The sequence below is a fragment of the Sminthopsis crassicaudata genome, chromosome 1 (assembly GCF_048593235.1).
Source record: "Sminthopsis crassicaudata isolate SCR6 chromosome 1, ASM4859323v1, whole genome shotgun sequence".
In the NCBI taxonomy this organism is placed as follows: domain Eukaryota; kingdom Metazoa; phylum Chordata; class Mammalia; order Dasyuromorphia; family Dasyuridae; genus Sminthopsis; species Sminthopsis crassicaudata.
Genome location: NC_133617.1, coordinates 414,501,292 through 414,523,655, shown reverse-complemented (window position 1 = coordinate 414,523,655; position 22,364 = coordinate 414,501,292). Strand labels below are relative to the sequence as shown.

The window sequence follows — 22,364 nt, the reverse complement described above, 5'->3', positions numbered from 1 at the left end:
CAACATCAAGAAGACCAAAGTAGGAGCAAAGGGAAAGAGTCTGAAAGTAAAAATGGAAAACAGAGATTATATAGCTTCTTCCTCCTATTGGTTAATGAAGGGGAGGACCAGAAAAGAGTAGAGGACTTGAAAAGAAGACACAACCAAAACTGATTGGAGAGGGTGGCCAAGCCAATTTAATATTTTCCAGAGTTAGGCTTTATTTCCTCCCTCCCTGGCCCTTCCCCTCCCTCCCTTTCTCCCTGCCTGCTCCCCTTCCTCCTTCTCTCCCTCCCGTTTTTCTCTCCTTTCCTCTCTCCTTCTCTCCCCTCTCTCCTTCCCTTTCTCCCTTCTCTCCCTCTCTCCCTCTCTGTCTCTGTCTCTTTCTTTCACTCTCACTCTCACTCTCATGCAGATCTACTAATGATAAAGTTGGGTTAAAGGACACGAATGGTTTTATTGCCTTTTCAGTAGAGTTCTAAATTGCTTTTCAAAATGGTTGCATCAGTTTACAACTCCACTACCAATACTCTTACTGTGCCCATTTTCTCATATCCCCTCCACCATTAGTCACTTTCCTTTTCCATCATATTGATAGATGTAAGGTGATACTTTACAGTTGTTCTAATTTGCATTTCTCTACTTAATAATAACAGAGCATTTTTTGTGACTATAGATAGCTTTGATTTTTTTTTTTTTGCCTAAAATCTGCTTGTCCATATCCTTTCACCATTTATCACTTGCAGAATAACTTGTATTCTCATCAATTTCACTCAGTTTTTTTTTTGAGAAATGCATCTTCATTCAGAGAAATTTATGGCAAAGGTTCTCTCCTTCCAACTCTCTAGTTTTCTTCAAATCTTGCATGTACTGATTTTGTTTGTACAAATTCCTTTTAACTTAATTTAATCAAAATTTCCCATTTTACATTCTATAATCTTATCTTTCTTTTATTTGGTCATTAATCCTTTCTTTATACACAGATCTGACAGGTGAACTATTCCATGCTCCCCAAAGAGAGTACATTTTTAGTTCAATTGGATAAACATTTATTGATAAACTTACTATAATAAAAAAAGAAAAAAAATAGTTGCCTAATATGTGTTAGGCACTCTGCTAAATATGTTCAGGGACTAAAAAAAAAGAGTGCAAAAGACAGCTTCTGTCAAAAAGTTTATAACATTTTGGGGAGACATGCAAATACACACACACACACACACACATAACAAACTTTATACAGGATTCATGTGGAATAAGAGTGAAAGCCTTGGAATTGACATAGGCTAGATAAGCCTTCCTGTACAGGGTTACATTTTAGTTTGGACTCAAATGAAGTCAATGCTATCAATAGTTAAAGTGGAGAAGGAGAGTATTCTAGGCATGGGGGGGGGATAGTCAGAGAAAATGCCCAGAGCCAAGAAATGGAATATATTGTTGTGGAACAACCAGGAGGATAGTCACTGAAGAGTACGTCTCAAGGGTGTAGATTAAGAAGCCTGGAAAGGTAGGAGAGAGCTCGATTAGGAAGGGCTTTGAATGCCAGGGCATATATGCTCCTGAAGACTGTAGGAAACCACTGGAGTTCATTGAGTAAGGGGAGTGACATGATGATATCTAATTTTAGGGAAAGCACTTTACTGACTCAATGGAGAATGAATTGTTCCTTTTGCTATGTTATGTATATTAGGGCATAGATATATGATGTGGTATGGGCAATGTAGATTTTAGATCTAGTCCATCATTGTCACTAAGTAATTGAATGACCTTGGGCACTTAATCTCTGTGGAACTTTGCTTCCTCATCTGTGGATTGGACTGACAAATAAGGTCAAGTCAGTTAGCAGGAATTAAATGTTTACTGTATGCCACCAAGAAAAAAAAATCTATGATTCTAGTTTATCCTGGAGCTACTCTTTAGGGAAATGGCTTACTATTTCTAGTAATTTTGGTACCATTGTGCTTTAAGGTTTTGAAAAAAGTAACTACTTTAGGGCTATGCTTAATGAACAAATAACAATTTCCAGAGTGCTTTATTGTGTAATAGAATTAAAGAGGAGAAAATAATTGGAATTATGATTCCAATGGTCTAGGAAATTCTTAAATGAAGAAACTGTCTTAGAGAACACACTTAATAGTTGAAGGCTTTGTATATCTACTTTTGTTGATGTCTTTAAATAATACTTTAGATACTCAACAGTTAAGGATATTGATGATTTTGTTGGACTTCTGCTTAAGTAAATTGCAAACTTTCTGTGCTTTAGTAGATAATTCGGTGAGTTAGTTGCCCTGGACAAAACTTAAAAAAGATAAAATCCCTCCCTCTCAAGTTACTTTTTAAATTTTTTTATTATTTTATTGGAGTATTCACAGTTCTCTGCCAGACACATTATTTGAATTTAGACTATTCCTGTGGAGGAATTCTTTTACAAATTTTGTGTAGGACCTGTCAGAGTTTGTAATTCCTTGACATAGTTTTTGAGCATCACTTCCAAGCCAAAATGGCATATCAGAGGAGGAATTTATTGGAAGAATACAGTAGAAATCATTGAATGAGTCAGTAAAATAATATGCAAAAATTTATTCTGGGATCCTGTTAAAGGTAAGTGACTTCCAAAGTGTCCTAGTCACACACAAAGAACAGCATTTATTTTCTATTATACCATAAAGATAGGAAAGGCTGATTCCTTCTTGGCTATCTACTAATAGATATAGCATATTTAATCAGTTCCTACAATGACTTTTTATAGCTTGGAAACTAGCTTACATTTATTTGCTTTAAAACACCTGGCATTCAAAGATGTTTTGGTAATGAATGTATCACAAGACATCTTTTATTTTCATCGTTTCATAGCTAAATGACAATAACACTGACAATTAAAACTCTTAGACAACTCAAGGAGACAGAAAACTTCATGTATTAGAGATTTCCTACCTCCACTCACCACTTTCATATTCTATTGATTTAAAGTCCCTAGGTTTGAGTTGTTCTGGTTAGATACTAAAACATATTTATCTGGATTCTTTTGTTGAGATGGAGTGGAGAGAAAAAAAAGGTCTCCTGCAATAGTAACCAGTGACATTGGGCATAATTCCACTTGATCATCTGTGCCCCAAACATGTGCTTGTCAAAATAACTACATTTAAAGAAGCAGGTGCCATAAAGTAGAGATATAATCTGGGTTTGAAAATGACTTATAGTTTTTAGATGGTTCCTATTCATAATTTATGACAAATAAACTCTCATTTTATGGATCACCAAATGAATCATTCAGATAATTTTCAACTCCACAGCCATGGAATGTACTGCTTTAATTCTCACAAGATGTTTCATGAAATTTACTTTACAATCTGTTTGCTATTGAGGCCTTGGAACATTTGAGATTTTGGATTTGTTTTGCAAGAAACTCCAGGAATGACTTGTTGGAGCTGTAATTTATTCTATAATATTTGTTTTTGGAAACATCATATTCTGAAAACTACAATCTCCAATAAATAGTCTTTCTTTAGATGTTTGGTAGGACATTTTCCTTAACTATTAGCTCACTTACTGGCAATGTTGTTATTACCAGAATATTGTTGAAAGTTGGATGTGGAGAATTCTTTGAAAATTCTAGTGTTCAAATCCTACATATTTACATATTTGTATAGGCAAAATATTCAAAATGTGGGCTTTGCCTTTTATAATATGATCTTTGAAGGATTGTGAACAAATAAACATTTTAAAGATTGAATCTTTTAAAATGTTGCAATAGAGCTTAAAGGGAATTCTTTTATAAAATATACTTTTATAATCTGATTTAGTTATTTTGTTTGAATTTTTTAAATATCAAATGTCTTTAAAATTAAGCATGTCTTTATTTAATTGTACTGAGGGAAATAAAACAAAAGTCACACATCTGTATTTTTTTAAGTGTGAACAGTGACCTTCAATTTAAAAAGTATTTATTATATGCTGAGTTCTGATTGGATGCCAAAGAGAAATATAATGACCTCTGACACACTCAGAGCTCTATTTTTAAAAACCATTCATTGGATTGTGCACTCATAATAGTTCTCCAATACTTCTTTTTTTTTTCCCTTAGCTAAGTTCTGAGCAAAAGTCTCACCTATATTTGTTGCTTCTAGTTTATCACCTCACTTTATCTCTCAGTATATTTTCTATTCCTGAGTTGGGCTGAAATTGCTCTTTCTGATTCAGTGGCCTTTCCTCAGCCTTACCTGATAAAGAATTAAGCCTCTAAAATATGTGGATAATATCTTGTTGTTGAATTGTTTTTCTGTAGTGTCTGACTTTTCATGAACTCATTTGAGGTTTCTTAATGAAAATATTAGAAAAATTTGCCATTTCCTTCTACACCACATTTTACAGATGAGAACCGAAACAAACAAGATTAAGTGATTTGCCTAGGATCCCATAGTTATTAAATGTCTGAGGCTGAATTTGAACTCAGAAGGATGAGTCTTCCTGACTCCAGTCCCAGAACTTTATTGACTGCATAACCTAGCTTCCACAGATGCTATCTATTTCCCTGGTAGGATTGTTTTCCTTACTGTTTGACCAATTCTTCTCAATCTCCTTTCTAAAAGTACTTGGCTGATATGGCTCTAGTCTTCTTATCTGGAGTAATTATGCATTTCTATCCCTCACACACTTTATACTTTAGCCAAACTGGCCCAGTTGATGTTTCCTATAATATTCCATTTTCTATCTCCATGCTTTTGCTTGACTATCACATTCATTGAATACTCTTTCATTATTTCCAGGAGTTAGAACTCCCTTCTACTTTCAACTCAATTGCTTCAGCATGTAATATTTCATAATCTTCCCAGTTGTTAGTCTCCGGCCCTTCTCATCTCATCATCTATTTATTTTCCATATACACCATATTTATGCACCTATGAACATTTTAGAGTTATCCTTTCCACATGGCAGTTTAAGGTATGACACTATAGAAATCTGTAAATCTATGTAAAACTTTTTGATTCTCCCTTCACATCAGAAAAATCAGATTTTTTTCCTTTTACTTTCATGGGCTGTTTGGAGTCCCTTACTGTAAAATTTGGATTAAGTGTTTGATCAAAAACTCTGTGTCATTTCTTGGCCTTCACATGTCATTTGTGGCTTCTGCAAAACTCCTAAAAAATTCCCATTGAATTTTTTATGCTGATCTGGAATATATCAGAACCACAATGAGGAAAGTTGTGATGTGGAAGGGATAACTGTATATCTTCCTACTAGACTATAAGCTGTTTCAGGGCAGGGAATATGTGAATTTTTCTTTGTATTCCTAGAGCTGGCATAGTGCTTAAGTCATAGTAAGCACTTAAAGGTGCTTTTTTCATTGACTGACACATAATTTATTTAAAATCTTAATGAGGAAGGTAAGACAGTTAGAAAATGATATCTAATTATATATGATTACATGTTATAAATCATATACTGTGATGACTGTGTTAGCACCTTGGATACCTTAGAATCAGCCAGAGTCAGGATAAACAAAAGTCTTTATTCTTGGTCTTTAGCAGTAGAAGTCAAGAGGAATGGACACGTAGGATCTTCAAGACCTCACCTCTTCCTCTCCTACCCAGAAGTGACCCTGGCTAGTCTTATTTTACCCCCTAGTCCCAACCACAATCCTCTGTATACACCAAATGATTGGGCCAGCACAGAATACTGGGAAAGGCCATTTTCCAAGCATATTCTTATAGAGTATTGTCCAATCGGTAGTTAGCTTCAAGTGCTCGATTGTCCAACCTCAGTGCATTAACTCAAGAGTTTCAGCCCTTTACAATATATTATAAATATCACAGGATGACAGAGAATAGAGAGTAATGAGAGTTAAACTAGTTGGCAAAAGTTTATGGAAGAGGCATGGGATAAGTTATGTCTTAGAAGATTAGAAAGTTTTGGGTATCCAGAGAGAAGGGATAGTGAAAGCATTCCATATAATAAATAGAATGAGTAAAAGAATTGAGGAATGAACATATTATGTTTGTAAGATTGGGTGGAGGCTGGTCCAATTAAAATGGAAAATTTTTTTGAGTTGTAGAATGTGAAGTCATATAAACAATGTTTGTCTAAGTTAATGAGAGAGTCTTAAGGGCTCAGGATATGAAATAGTTGCTAGATCCCAGAGAGTGGAAAGGAAGAAACTATAGCAACTTTGTGAGCAGGGAAGTGATGTGGTGCATGTCATGTTTTTCATAGACAAAGGTTTTATAGGAGAAGAAAAAAATGAAACAGTAGTGTTTGGAATTGTCTGGGAGATGGAGACTTAATGTCATGAAGCTGCAAAAGACTCAGAAACTAGCATCAAAAGGCATGTGTTTGAATTACAATAAGATGTATGGCCATAAGTAAATCACTTAAACTCTAAGACTAGGATAACACTATTTGCACTAAATATTCAGAGTTGCAAAGGAAAGTACTTTATAAACTTTAAATATATCATTGAAATGTGACCTCTTATTTTTAGATAGAGGGTACACTTAGAACACATTGAAAAAAGTTAAATAACAGTAAGAAGAGTGGCAAGATGAGTGGCAAAAGGGATTTGGAATACCAGAACGTCACAGTATTTCTCCATTTATTATCTATGTGATCTTTGAGAAGTTACTTCCCTTTTTTGTGCTTCTTTCTTATCTGTAAAATAAAGACTTTGAGTTAGATTGTGCATATACACCCATTTAATTTATGTACATGTAAATGTCTATAAACATTATATTATACACATATATATGCATGTATGATTAGCACATAGGGGCTGTTTCTCTGGTAGAGAGATTCTGGAAGGTGAATGTTAAATAACATGTTGTAGAGTTATGTAGTGCTTTTGAAAAAAATATAAAAGAAACACAAAATTACAGATATACTTACCTTAACTTTGGATATTAGATTTTACCCTTAGGTAATTAAAAGTGAATTCTATTAATTTAGATTTTCTGTGATTTTTTTTTAAGGGAAGTGAGAAAAAGAGCTGATGATGATGACAGCAAATCAATTACCAATTTGAGTGGCCCAAGTGCAAAAAAGCCAACACAGATGAAGAATTGCTGCAATGGTTAAATCAGAAAATTTTGGACCTATGAAATCTTATTTTTCAACATCATTGTTATCATGAACAGTGGCATGGCATATACAACTGACAATTAGAATATGGATATTTACATAACATAGGTGCTCTATACAGTGGTTTATTTCATCTCATTGTGGAGCCTCTGCTCACTCTGCCCCTTTTTCTCATGTGATTATGGGAATTCAAAAATTGATTTCTATTTATGTTTTTTTGGCCATCAGGCACTCTGTAGTCAAGTTCTAATGCAATTTTACTAGATAAACTATTTTTCAAAAAAGACTAAGTAGCATTACTCTCCTATTAGAACTAGCAAAGAAACTATTTAAATAGATTTTTAATATAATAAAATTTTCCGTTACTTCCAACAATATTTATTTGACATATTTAAATAGTTGATGTAATGAAAACAACCCCGGTCAGATTTGTGTCCTGCTACTACTTTTAAGACACTTAGCTGTTACTTAATGTGTTGGTACCTCAGTTTCCTCATTTAGTAAAAAAAAAAAAAAATGACAGTGCTGGTCTAAATAATTTCCAACTCCACATACCTGTGACTTCATGATTTGAAGTAAAGAAAGACTTATCATACCTATATCCTTTAGAAATAATATAGCTTCTAGTTATATTACAAAGGTTCCAGCAACTCATTATTTTGATATAGAAAGAGTATTATTTTCTCACTGTTAAGAATAAAGAGAAGTATTTATTAAAAGTTAAAAGTGATTGATATATTATGTCTCAGGTTATGCTATTAATTGAAATATCTATCTTTAAAAAAAAACAATAGTTTTTTTTTTAAAAAGAGAGAAAACATTTTGATTCATGGGAACTATTTCTGTAGAGGAAGAAAAAATATCTTGCTATACTAGAAAATACTATGTATAGTAAGTAAAATCCTAATTTTTAATGGGAAATATTTCAAACAGCAAACTTCTAAAAAAAAGTCTGATTTTATGGACATGTCATTCTGCACTTTAAAAAAAATTGAAAGTGTTGTAGAAAAAAACTTTGCGTTGGTAGATTGAACTTATACTAAGTTTATTAGAAACTTTCAATATTTTCATAAAAATCCCTCATGAAAATTTAAATACCCCAATTTTAATATTATTTATATTCATCATATTAGATACAATAGATATTTAAAGATATCTAGATTTTTTAAAAATTAGATTAATCTAGATTTAATATATTATATAGCTATATTATGTATAATATATAGCTATATCTATAAATATCTAGATATCTAGATTAAATCTAGATTAATCTAGATATCTAGATTTTTAAAAAATATATCTAGATTTTAAAGATATCTAAATTTTTTCAGGGTTTTAAAATTGGTTCATTACAGTATGTCTTATTTTAAAATATAGAGATGTGGCTAAAAATTTTTTGGGCATTATGAATATATTTGAATTGTAATAATTCTCATTTCCACTCTAGAAAACCATAAGAGCACATGTACTTTCTTTAGAAATGAATATAGCTTTCAGATTTTTTTGATGTTTATGAGAGAAAATAGGACAATTCTCAATATGGAAGCCATAGTGTTTGTGTGGTAGAGAAAAACACATCCAATCTTATGGTAAATATGGTTGAATAAGGTGGTTTTGGGATTTTCTTTACAATTAATTTGAAAAATCTTTACATTTATAGGACTCATCTATCTATAGAATTCAACTTGGACATTAAAATAGGGAAACTAGATCTTCATTCCAGTTATTTATTATATAAAGCTGAATTTACTGATTTACAGAAAGATCTTGACAAGTAGATTCAAGGCTTGTGGAGAAAATTAAAAGGAAAACTTATCATTAACAAGAAATTTGGTATATTAACTAAGAGTTAATAATAAGCTCTGATTTAACTCTGATGCAGCATAAGATTGTTTTTTATTTTTAATTTAATGTGCTGTTATGGGTTTAGTTCTTAAAAGATGAGTCTACTTTTGAAAATGGTGCATCAGCATAAGAGCAAATTTTTGGTCAAATAAGATGTGTTATCTGGGTCATATTGTCTTTAATTTATGTATAAATGTCTTAGTTCTTTTTGATTTTATTTTTCACTAGCCTAGTCAAGCCAAGATGTTGCTGCTATCCTTTTCCCCTCCAATGGTATGACTCATTTCTGACAATGTTGAATTACTGATGTAATGCAGCTGATGTAAATAAAATGTCTTAGAATTTTTGCATATCATTGAGATGTTCATCATCCTAAACTGTGTGATGTAATACACCTTATTTTATGGGGCCTATTTATTTCTAAAAGAACATCTCTTCATATTTGTCTAATAGTCTGTAAATAAGATTGTATTTATTAGAAGTATTCACTCTTTTGTTTTTTTGTAAAGTCATCTTATTCCTTATTAGCAAAAGTAAAATATGGCCCAGAGCTAAATGAACAACTTGATTCGAAGTGGAATTAGGTGAAAAATTATAATAACATGATCAGATTGTGAAACAACATCTAGAGGTTAATTCTGTTGAAATATGACAAATCTACCAACAATCCTGTTCCCACAAAGGTGGGGATCAGTATGAGGATGTAGATTTGACCAAAAGTAAATAAACTTAAGTTGTTTTTACAACTAATAGCATATTTGTTTAAGTCTTTAAACATAAGACACAAAGTTGCACTTAATAAACTTAACCTTATTTCCTTAGTTCTCTTTGCAAATACATACCTGAATCTATATATTTCACATCAATGTTATACTATATCCTTTTTAAAAATCATGAATCCTGGCATTTGAATAGGAAAATGCCTTATAAGGAGTCATTTTTCCATCATAATTTTTACCTTTATTTTTTCACAAATGGAATTTTTCTTCTCATTTAATACTTAATATGATTTGTATCAACCCAATTCCCAGCCTTACTTTTGCAAATAAAGTTTAAAACAAAAAATATATTTTCATATGTGTACAGTGATCATCTTTAGTAATGACTATATTTTATACATGAGTGTACATATGTATGTAAGAAATCTCCTATGTCTATATGAAGTAGGAATCAGAGTGTGGAGAAATAATTTTGTGTTTCTGGTTTCTGTGGTTTATATTTTCAAGGTGTAAATTGAACTTCCTTCATTTTTACTTTTCTTCAGAACATTCATAATTATGCCATAAAATATACTTTTATATAATTTCTTATCTCTGTGGAGCCACAGATGTGTTGTATGTATTGCAAATTTAATAAAATGTGCTTTAATTACCTTTTTGGAATGTTCTCTCCTGCTTCCTCCCCCCCCCCGGTTGTATCAGTGGTCTTTTAATTCTAGAAAGAACCCTATATTAAAATATCTCATAAGTATACTTTGAAAAGAGTGTTCATTACTTTTAGCCAAACTATGGGACCAAGATTAGAGATCCTTTGTCCATATTTGTTCCTGGGTTCAAATAATCTACTTGAACAGACTGTTGGTCAACAAGAACAATATCATAGCAATTTGATGAACAATTGCCACTATGAAGACTTGGTTATATTGATTAAGATCCTTGTGCCACAACGTTTAGAGTATCCACTCTGTAGAGTCAGTTCTCTCTAGAGGCAGTGTCATAAGTAATAACTGACAGCTAGGAGATGGCACTCAGAAACTGAAGAATATACTTGATTATGAAAAGGATCTGTAGGGCCAGAAGACATGGGTTATATTTTGAGAACTAGGATAATTAGTGGGTAACTCTTGTGAACCATTGGCATCTCTGGAACACCAAGAGGACTAGAGGTAGGCCCTGGCAAATTGAGATGGGTTTTAATTATCCTTTTTTTAATGCAGGATATGGATAGCTATCATGTAAGATGTAAAGGCATGGATGGATTGTGTTCTGCATTGCTGAAAGGAGGCATACATTGGTGAAATTCAGATCCATCAATTTAGTGGAAGAATCATGACCTTTAAGAAAATTATCTTCTTTTTATAGGCTAAACTCTATTTCTTCAATATTTATTCATTTTTTAAAATGCTTTTAAGTTTTCTGTATAGTATATTCCCTCTGAATTTCAAACTGATCCTAAAATGGAATCCACTTTTAAATGTAGATCTAATTAGAATGTAGTCCAGTGATATTTTAATTTATCTTGTTCTTGACTTGGTGTGTGTGTGTGTGTGTGTGTGTGTGTGTGTGTGTGTGTGTGTGTGTATGGGGGGAGAGAGTGTGAGTTTGTATTTGGACCACTGGTTTTATTACAAATTAGAAATTAGATAGAGCTTCTAAATAGAATTCTTTACCTGAAGTCAGAAAGACTCATCTTTCTGAGTTCAAATCCTGACTCTGAACACAAGTAATTAACCATGTTTACCTCAGTTTTCTCAACTATAAAATTAGCTGGAGAAGGAAATGGGAAACTACATCAATATCTTTGCTTCCAAACCCTGATTTGGGTCACAGAGAGTTGGATACAAATGAAACTACTGAACAAAAACAACTAGAACTCAGAGAACACACTTCCCCATGGTTTCCCAAATAGTATGTGTCAGTGATGTGACTTATATAAGTTTTCCTGTTTCCATTAAGGTTAAGTTTTTATTCACAATGCTTCATCACTTCTCATTCTGGGTGTCATACTAGTAGTGATGAAGTTTAAAATTGTGTTTTTGCATTTAGCTGTTGTGTCACAGTTTGTTGTTGACTCATTGAATTGGAAGTTAACTAAAAAGCCTATTTGCTTTCACTGCGAATTTTTGCATAGCTACTTTATCTACTTTTTTGTTTCAATAATAGAGCAAAATTTTACATTTATTTCTGTTAAACCTAAGTTTAAACTGACCCTGTGTAGATTCAAATTTTGGCATCCAGTTTAGCAACCATCCCTTTTATCTTTGCATCCTCAGCAAGTCTGATAACACAGAGATAATTAGAATTGCACAGATAATCATCACCACCAGCATTATGTTTTAAAAAACAAGGGAATACACACACACACACACACACACACACACACACACAGACACACACACACACACACAATAGGTTAATTACACTGGGCAGGGAATAGGACAGCAGATTAAATTTTATAGTAAACTAAGGCTAAGTCAACTAGACTTATTGTTGGAAAATTTCAATAGCATGAAAAAAGTTTTAAACAATAATGCCAGAAAACTTCACAAAGCAAGAATGTTTTTACCAAGAACATGCACCATTGAATATGTCAGAGTCTTTTTCAAGAACAGTAATATAACACTAGGTTCCTGCTGAGAATGACATTATAGAAAGTCCTAGTATCATTCTCCCACCTTTTTCCATTGAAAAATCTAGAGATAAGGATACTTGGACAGGATATCCTAGCACAGTATTGAAAAAAATAAACAACCCTGATTGAAAAAAATAAACAACCCTAAACATTTCTATATAACATTTTTAAACCTTTAAATTTTTTTGTTATAGTTTTTTTAAATATCTTTCCCCCTCTCATTTCCCCTGAAACCAAGATAAGGTTGAAATGCATTAATGATCTAGATATAAAGAGTTATATTGTAAGAAAATTAGAAGAACATAGCATAGTTTACCTCTCAGATTTGTGGATAAGGCAAGAATTTGTGACCAAATAAGAACTGGAGCTCATTACTGAACACAAAATAGATAAATTTGATTATATTAAGTTAAAAAGTTTTTGTACAACCAAAATTAATGCAGACAACACCAGAAAGGAAGCAATAAACTGGGAAAACATTTTTACATTCAAAGGTTCTGATAAAGGCCTCATTTCTAAAATATATAGAGAATTGACTCAAATTTATAACAACTTAAGCCATTCTCCAAAGTCAAAGGATATGAACAGACAATTTTCAGATCAAAGTGAAACCAGTGCTCCAAATCACTATTAATCAGAGACATACAAATTAAGATACCTTTCAGATTGGATAAGATGATGGGAAAAGATACTGATGAATGTTAGAGTGGATGTGGGAAAACTGGGACACTAATACATTGTGGAACTGTGAATGGATCCAACCATTCTGGTGAATAATTTGGAACTATGTCCAAAGAGTTATCAAACTGTGCATATCTTTTGATCCAGCAGTGTTTCTGCTGGGCTTATATCCCAAAGAGATCATAAATGAGGAAAAAGGGACCTACATGTGCAGAAATATTTGTGGCAACCCTTTTTGTAGTGACAATTGAATGGATGCCCATCAGTTGGAGAATGGCTGAATAAGTTATGGTATATAAATGCTATAGAATATGATTGTTCTATAGGAAATGATCAGCAAGATAAAAGACCTGGAGAGACTTACATGAACTGATGTTGAGTGAATTGAACAGAACCAGGAGATCATTGTACATGGCAACAAGAAGATTATATAATGATCAATTCTGATTTATGTGGCTCTCTTCAACAATGAGATGTTTCAGACCTGTTCCAATGATCTTGTGATGAAGAGAGCCATCTACACCCAGAGAGAGGACTATGGGAACTGAATGTGGATGGATCACAATATAGCATTTTCACTCTTTTTGTTGTTGTTTGCTTGCATTTTATTTTCTTTCTCAGTTTTTGCTGTTTGATTTGATTTTTCTTATGCAACAAGATAACTGTATAAAATATAGCACATATATTTGATTTAACATATATATACATTTTACCATGTTTAACATATATTGGATTACTTGCCATCTAGGGGAAGGGGTGGGAAAAGGGGGGGGGGAATTTGAACAAAAGATTTTGCAAGGGTTAATGTTGAAAATTATCCATGTACATGTTTTGAAAATAAAAAGCTTTTTTTTAAAATAATTTTTATTATATATTTTTTATAATATTATCCCTTGTATTCCTTTTTCCAAATTATCCCCCCCTCCCTCTACTCCCTCCCCTAGATGACAGGCAATCCCATACATTTTACTTGTGTTACAATATAACCTAGATACAATACATGTGTGTAAATACCATTTTCTTGTTGCACAATAAGCATTAGATTCCGAAGGTACATGTAACCTGGGTAGATAGACAGTAATGCTAACAATTTACATTCATTTCCCAGTGTTTCTTCTCTGGGTGTAGCTACCTCTGTCCATCATTGATCAACTGGAAGTAGTTGGCTCTTCTTTATGTTGAAGATTTCCACTTCCATCAGAATACATCCATACAGTGTTGTTGTTGAAGTGTACAGTGATCTTCTGGTTCTGCTCATTTCACTCAGCAACAGTTGATGTAAGTCTCTCCAAGCCTCTCTGTATTCCTCCTGCTGGTCATTTCTTACAGAGCAATAATATTCCATAACCTTCATATACCATAATTTACCCAACCATTCTCCAACTGATGGACATCCATTCATTTTCCAGTTTCTAGCTACAACAAAAAGAGCTGCCACAAACATTTTGGTACATATATATCTCTTTCCGCTCTTTAGTATTTCTTTGGGATATAAGCCCAGTAGTAGCACTGCTGGGTCAAAGGGTATGCACAGTTTGATAACTTTTTGGGCATAGTTCCAAATTGCTCTCCAGAATGGCTGGATTCTTTCACAACTCCACCAGCAATGTATTAGTGTCCCAGTTTTCCCACATCCTCTCCAACATTCATCATTATTTGTTCCTGTCATCTTAGCCAATCTGACAGGTGTGTAGTGGTATCTCAGAGTTGTCTTAATTTGCATTTCTCTAATAATAAAAAGCTTTTTAAATAAAAATAACTAAACCAAAAAAAAGAAAAGAAAAAAAAAACTTCAATAAAAATAAAACTAAAAAAAAAAATCTGCTTATCTATCCACGCAAAAGCAAAACTCTTAAATAAGAAATATACTGGTGAGGGGCAAGGAAAGGGGAAAATAATGAAGATGAAGGACAAGCCATAATAATAATAGCTAACATGCATCTAGTTTCAAAATGTGTAAAGCATGTCAGGTTCACTCATTTGTTCCTTACACAAGTTCTTTGAGGTAGGTATTATTATTACCTTTTTGCACAAAAAAAAAAAAAAAATAGGCTTAGAGGCAGCTAGGTGCAGTGGATAAAGCACAAGCCTGAAGTCAGAAGGACCTGAATTCAAATCTGATCTCAGACCCTTAACACTTCCTAGTTGTGTAACCTTAGGCAAGTCACTTAACCCCAATTGCCTCAGAGAAAAAGAAAGAAAGAAAGAAAGAAACTAAGCTTGGGAGAAGTGATTTGATCTAGGACACACCTTACTATGCCACTAAAATCAGAGAGATTGAAAGATCTGAATACAAATATTAATTGCATTACAATTTTAATGTCAGCCTGGTTTATTATTCACCTTTTGTGTAGGGGGTAAACCAAAAAGATATGGAATTAGAGTAGGAAGACATAGTGTACGGTGGGGTAAGATTTATTGTGAGTGGAATAGTTGGCACAGGTCACTGTTATGGGGTGTTGAAACAATAAAAATCCGTAGTTATGCCTGTTACTTCGGTTGCCATGCATCCTTTTTGCTATGTGGCATTTGCTCTGTCTCATTTATGGGAATCACATTATTGCCAGTGCTATATAACATGACACCATGTTCTGTGACATTATTTTTCCTGTGATCAATGTGGGGGTAACACAATAGCTGTTATTATATGTAGCTCAAAGATAAGTCTGATGGGAGAATGGAACCCAAGTGGTTAACACAGCTATGGTTCTCTTTGACTCTTTGCTACTCTACTAGGTTGAAGGTTAAGTGCTAACCTATAGTTCTTATTGCTGGAAGAAAGAATATATAAATTTTGAAAGTTTCATTTGGGAGTTGTCTTCAGTAGGATTGGAAGTATAAGAGGATAGAAATGACTTAAAATGGACAGAGATCTATTGACTCTGACCCTTGTAGGCTTATATCATAGCATCTAGCTTAAATTTGGAATTCTAATGCTAGCATTATTTCAAAAGTTCTTTGATATTCTCTCAGCCAATGTCCAGAGCTAATGAAAACTTGTTTATTTCTCATTTAAAAACTTAAGTTTTTCCCTTACTTATTTATCTGGGTATAGTTACAATGGAGAGTTTTCCCAAAGAGCTTTAACTCGGGTGGTGTCACTAGTACTTTGCCTCACAAATGCAAAATTTAGAGAGTGCTGACATCATTTGTGATCCCTTAATAAGTCTAGAACGTGTGGACACCTTATTACCAAAATGAATTAGTTAAAATAAGGAAAGTATTTTCCTATAGACTTTTTGAAAAGTAGTCTGATATAGTATTGAATAAAATACTTGCTGCAAAATCAGGAAAACCTGGGTTCAAATCTCACCTATGATATATACTGGCTGGTGACTTAGGAGAAATCACTGAATTACTCAGTAGCCTAGGCAACTCTCTAAGATTAACAATGTAGAAAAGATGCTGATTTTCTACAACAGAGAGAATTCTCTTATTTGGATTTACTGAAACCAATGAAATCACAAGTTTAAACCCTAGTCTACTCAGAAAAGTAAAGCTATCAGGTGGTGATGGTGAGCTTCTTCCAATATCATTCACTCTCCTTTCTCTTCTATACTTATTCACCCTAAGTAATTCATATAGCCTTGACTCAGTTTGTGGCATATGTAAAGAATCTTGGCTGTGACTCTATTTTCTTGTATTATCACTCATGTTCAATACTTTTTCTATATTTAAAAACAATTATTTTTTCTGAGTTATTTTCATGTGAAGTTTTTAATGTGAGTGTTAAAAAGCTAATAGGCAAATCTAATTTTATGTATGTTGTTGCTTATTTTCTTTTCCATAGCGATATTTTTCTGCTCTATCTTTCTGGGAAGGGATAGTTATTAAAATATTGAGATAATTATAATTAGGAGAAGACCATAAAACATTTAAAAGATAAACCAAACTTTACTCACTAATATTTTTATTTTTAAGTCATTTATGAAGGATTGGATGAGTAGGCATCCAAACTGGTTATGCATGTTTACTTGATTGTTGTATGTATGTTGAATCCTATCTTATTTTAAACAATGTGTATATCTAATTGTCCAAACCTTTGATAGAGAGTTTGACTTGATGTAGTTAACTGCACATTCATAAAGGATTTATACAATTGAGGACAACCTGATACTAGGTGCTGGTCAGGAAGACAAAAGATATGGGACCTTCCTTATTTGTGAAATTGAAAAGAATTCCAAAAGTCTTCCAACTATGCAGAGTGTGTTTTAAATTTGGGACCTGGTAAAAGATATGTACTCATGTATGACTGTCATTGATCAGGTTGTTATCTGGATGACCTTCAATGTGCTATCCAGTTTTGACTATTTGACTATCAAACTGTCTATGTGTGATTATAATGAAAGCTACTTTGACTAAATTAAATAGATCCAGTCTCTTGAAGAGTTTACATCCTGTGACAGATTATCCTGGAATGTTTGGATTTTACATATAAAAGCAGGCAAACATGATGCAAGTACTTGAGGAAGTAAATGAAACATACATTTTTTTATGTATGGTTGAGGATGTCATTTCTAGCCAGTGTCAGTATTTTCATGAAATAACAAGTAAGGTGGCTCTTTTTTGTATTTTGAAGAATTGAAAGCATAAATATTATGAAACATGAAGACCTCTCTCTGTGTCTCTCTATGACTCTGTCTCTGTTTCTGTCTGTCTCTCTGTCTTTCTTTCCCTCTTTTTTTATCTCCCTCTTTTCCTCACTACCCCTTTTCTCTCTTCTATATATTTAGGATCTCTCAGTGTATTCAGACTTAAGACAATGGAGGGGAAAATGTTCTAAGATTTCTTATACATAATGTACATCTACCACACTGTATGAAATATTTGTACTTCCCATTGTCTTGTATTCACTGAACTGCAATGACAGGGAGGTGTTGGTGTCACTTCAGATTGTGTTGAGCTCTATAATTACATTTAGATGATGTTCTGGAATACCTCACCTTCTAAGTAGGAAGGAAGCCTTTCAGGCAGTTAAAGCAGAGGACCTTGCTTTAAAGAACTAGGAATTCTCTCTAGCATATCTAAGAGAAGGACGAAAAACCATCCTCATGGACTGGCTCTTTATTTGTTTTCCATAGAGAAGAAAGAGGGAATTATCAATTCTTCACAGAGTTAGAACAGGGATCTCATAAGTTCTAGTCTGAGTTTTGACTGCTTATCATACCTTCTCCTTGCTCCCATTCTGCAAGTGATATTATCCAATCCTTTGTTCCTTTCTTCAGAGAAAAAGGTAATCCAGGGGAGAAATCTATCTAAATGGTATGTATTGTAATGATTCCAAAATAGAAATGCATGCAAAATTGCATAAACACATGAACCATTTGGTGTATATGTCATATCCTGAATACAGAGAAAAGATAGACCAACATTATGGTGCATATTTGATAATGGATGTTTTGATTGACTATTAAATCTATGAAAATTGGACTTATATGATGAAATAATGTCCTTAATTGTAATGGAGATTCTCAATTTTCTGTTATTATTTTCTGTTTTAAAATATTTTTTCTCATTTACATGTAAAAGACATTTTTAATATTCATTTTTAAATTTTCAGTTCCAGATTTTTTTCTCCCTCCCCAATTCTGTCATTGAGAAGACAAACAATTCAATATAGGTAAATACATGTGTAAGTCATGCAAAACATACTTCCATATTAGTTATATTGTGAAAAAAAACCCAAGAAAAACAAAGTTTAAAAAAGTATGCTTCAATCTGTATTGGCATTTTCAGTTCTTTTTCTGGGGATGGAGATAATTTTTCATTCTAAAGTCCTTCTAAATTTCTTAAATCATTGTATTGCTGAGAATAGCTAAAACATTCACAGCTGATCACTTTATAATATTAGTTACTTTGTAGACATCAACTCATATATGTCATTCCAATTTTTTTCTGATAGCATCCTGCTTTTCATTTCTTATAGCACAATAGTATTCCATTACACAACCACTTAGCACAATTTGTTCAGCCATTCCTTGATAGGCATCACCTCAATTTCTAATTCTTTATCACCAGAAAAGAGCTTTTAAAATATTTTTGTATATATAGTTGCTATTCTTTGCTGGAACTCTATCTTCCCAGAAATCAGCCAGAGTCAGGATCACTAAACGTCTTTATTCTTGATCTTTTATGGTCACCCTCCAACGCCAGGTCACAAGTGCAAGAGAGCATTAGTTACACAACCCAAGTTTCTCCTCCTCCTACTCCTCCCCCTCTTTGTCCCACCAATCAAGTCAGCACAGAACAGCTGGGGAGGGTCAACCTTCAAACAAGTTAATAGGGAACTGTCCAATTGGCAATTAGTCTCATGTGCTTCATTATCCAAGTGCATTTCTCAGTTCTAGCCCTTTACATCTCCCGCTTTCTTTTGTTTTAGACCACAGGTGGTTGCGCCATCCCTGACTTTTCAGGAAGGTGAGGACCCCAAAAAGGAGGTGATCACCCTCCCCCCCCGGGCTTTTCAGGAAGGGAGATGAAAAGCACCAAAGAGAAGTGGGGATTTGCTAGTGGGTTTCTGGGTTGAAGGGCCTTATTAGAGACAAGTATGCACAAACCCATCAACATGGGAGGTATTACACAAGCACATAGCAATAACACAGAGGCTATTAGTGATGACTCTCCCCACAGTCAGTGCAGACTCGATGTGGTATAACAAACAGGAATTGTACATGCAAGTAGTGATATAAGAAACAATATAAATCAACATGGTATTGTAAGAAATTTCCAGAAGTCCTAGAAGGAGGGTATGTAAACATAAGTCACACATACACGCCTTCTTCAGCAACCAAGAGATAGTCCAAAACCATTCTATTGTCCATTGCTTCACGTGTTAGGGAATCCAATGATCCCCACAAGTTTTTGAAATCCCACATCAGTCTTTTTATATGTTAGGGAATCCAATGATCCCTACAGGTTTTGAAGTCCAGCAACTGTCTTATGATGCCTCAGAGAATCCAATGATTCCTGAGGACTTTCAGTCCTACAATAGTCTTATGATGCCTCAGAGAATCCAATGATTCCTGAGAATTTTCAAGTCCTACAATAGTCTTATGATGTCTCAGAGAATCCAATGATTCCTGAGGGCTTTCAAGTCCAACAGTTTTTGATGTCCATGGGTCAAACACCATAAGTGCCAGGTTCTTTCAGTGGTGGGCACAGTCAGCAACGGAACCACCCTATGTTTCTTGGGTCTTCTCTTTCGTTTCAAGGGTCTGCTCTGTTTCTCTCCGATGGACAAGGAGAATACGGCTCGTTGGCACCCATCTGATTCCTTCTCCATCTGTGGAGATACAAGCAAACCCTCTCCCCCAAGTAGTTAATCTATCTGGTCCCTTCCATTTACCACTTTCTGGGTCTCTCCACATCACCTGGCGATTATCTAAAGACAGTGGAGCTGCTTGCACTGGACACTGCCCTTCTGGTGGGTTATAAAACTTGACTGCCAGAGCCAGTGCATCTTTGTCAAAAATTAAAAAAATTAAAGGTATAGAGAACTAAATTTAGAAGTTTTCTAGGGTTACCTGTGGTTCCCCCTTTCTTTTGTTTTTGGAGGAGTGTCTTAATATCTCTGTTTCTTCTCTCTACTATTGCCTGCCCTTGAGGATTAAAGGGTATGCCTGTGGTATGTAAAATCTTATACTGTTCACAAAAGTGTGTAAAATGTTTAGACTTATATGCAGGTCCATTGTCTGTTTTTATTGCCTGTGGCACACCCAAATTGCAAATCCTTGTATAAGGAATTCAGTGACCACTCAGGCTGTCTCTTTTGCTGCTGGCATTACAAATGTGAATCCTGAAAAGGTGTCTACCACAACATGGATAAAAGATAGATGACCAAAAGATTTATAATGGGTCACATCCATTTGCCAAATTTCATTAGGTCTCAAACCATGAGGGTTCTTCCCTGGAGGGAGTGTAGGAGCATGGAAAAGAAAGCAAGCTGTACAGGCTTTTACTATGCTCCTATCTTCTTCTCTTGTTATTCCAAATTGCAAAAGTAAAGCTCAGGCAGCCTGATGATATTTAGAATGAGATTCTTGTGCTTCTTGAAATAAAGGAGTGCTGGCCAACATAGTTAGAAGGCTATCTGCCTTTGAATTACCATCAAAAATAGGGTCTGGAAGTCCACTATGGGAGTGGACATGCAAAATATAAATCTTACCTGGATGCTTTCTCACTTGCTCTTGAAGTTCTTTAAAGAGCTGATATATATTGGAGGCTACAAATTTTATTTGGGCTGTGGCAATTCTTTGTACCGCACCTACTGAATAGGCCGAATGAGATATTATATTTATGTCTCCCGGATAATAAGCAAGAGCTAGAATGATTACATACAATTTATTCTGCTGAGTGGACTGAAAAGAAGTTCTGATAACTCTCATTATAGTTAAGTCGCGAGAATATACAGCGCAAATATTATGTTTGGATGCATCTATAAAGATAGTTGGTCCTTCAAGAGGAACTTTAGAAACCTTTTCTTCAAGAATCCATTGCCAATTATCTAACAGTCTGGTTATCTTTAATGGAGACCCATGTGCAAAATTTGGAGCCATGGTTAATAAAATTTGCCACTCTGAGATGGTTTCACAGCACACATTAACTTGTGCATTAGTATAAAAAGCGTATATATTGTCAGGTCTTATCCCAGATAATTGTACTGCTAGTTTAATGGCCTTTAATAAAATTCTAGCCACAAGCACTGGGTAAGGAATAATGCTTTGTTCTGGTTGTGTTGGGAGGTTCACCCACTCTATCACACTGTCTCCTTGATGAAGGACTGCCGTGGGTGCCTCTTGTGTAGCAAAAACTGATATTTCCAAGGGTTTTTGAGTGACTTTTTCAACTACATTGGATAAAGCCAGTTCAACTTGTCTCAAAGCCTCTTGAGCTTCTTTTGAAAGCTGGCGTGGTGCATTTAAAGCGCTGTCTCCCCTTAAAATGTCATATAATGGTTGCAATTGACAGGTAGTCAAGCCTAGCATGGGACGCATCCATTGGATATCTCCTATTAATTTCTGGAAGTCATTTAAGGTGGTTAGCTTCTCTGTTCTTAAGGAGAGTTTTTGTACTGTAAGAGCCTTAGGATATACTTCATATCTTAAATATTGAAAAGGAGCATGTCTTTGAATCTTTTCTGAAGCTATGTGCAATTTATAATTCCTTAGTGTTTCTATGGTTTTTTGTAGACATGCTTCTAACATTTGTTCCTCAGGTGCACATCCCAATATATCATCCATGTAATGTAATAACATTACTTTTGAAAATGCTTTTCTTACTGGACTAAGAGCAGCAGCAACATACATTTGACACATAGTAGGGCTGTTTTTCATTCCCTGTGGCAAAACTGTCCATTCATATCTTTTATAAGGTTCAGCTAAGTTAACACTGGGCACTGAAAAGGCAATCTCTTCATATCCTCCTTATCTAGAGGGATAGAA

The 22,364-nt window shown here is 34.1% G+C and overlaps 1 protein-coding gene across 1 annotated transcript in view; it reads left to right on the top strand.

Moving 5' to 3' along the window:
- The window catches only part of RASEF (RAS and EF-hand domain containing), a 97,712-nt gene extending 90,290 nt beyond the window's left edge, over positions 1–7,422 (top strand). Inside the window, exon 17 of the mRNA XM_074280133.1 lies at positions 6,939–7,422. Within this exon, the coding sequence (XP_074136234.1) occupies positions 6,939–7,044 (106 nt within the window). The 3' untranslated portion in view covers positions 7,045–7,422. The remainder of the gene's footprint in view (positions 1–6,938) is intronic.
- The last annotated feature ends 14,942 nt before the right edge of the window (positions 7,423–22,364 follow it).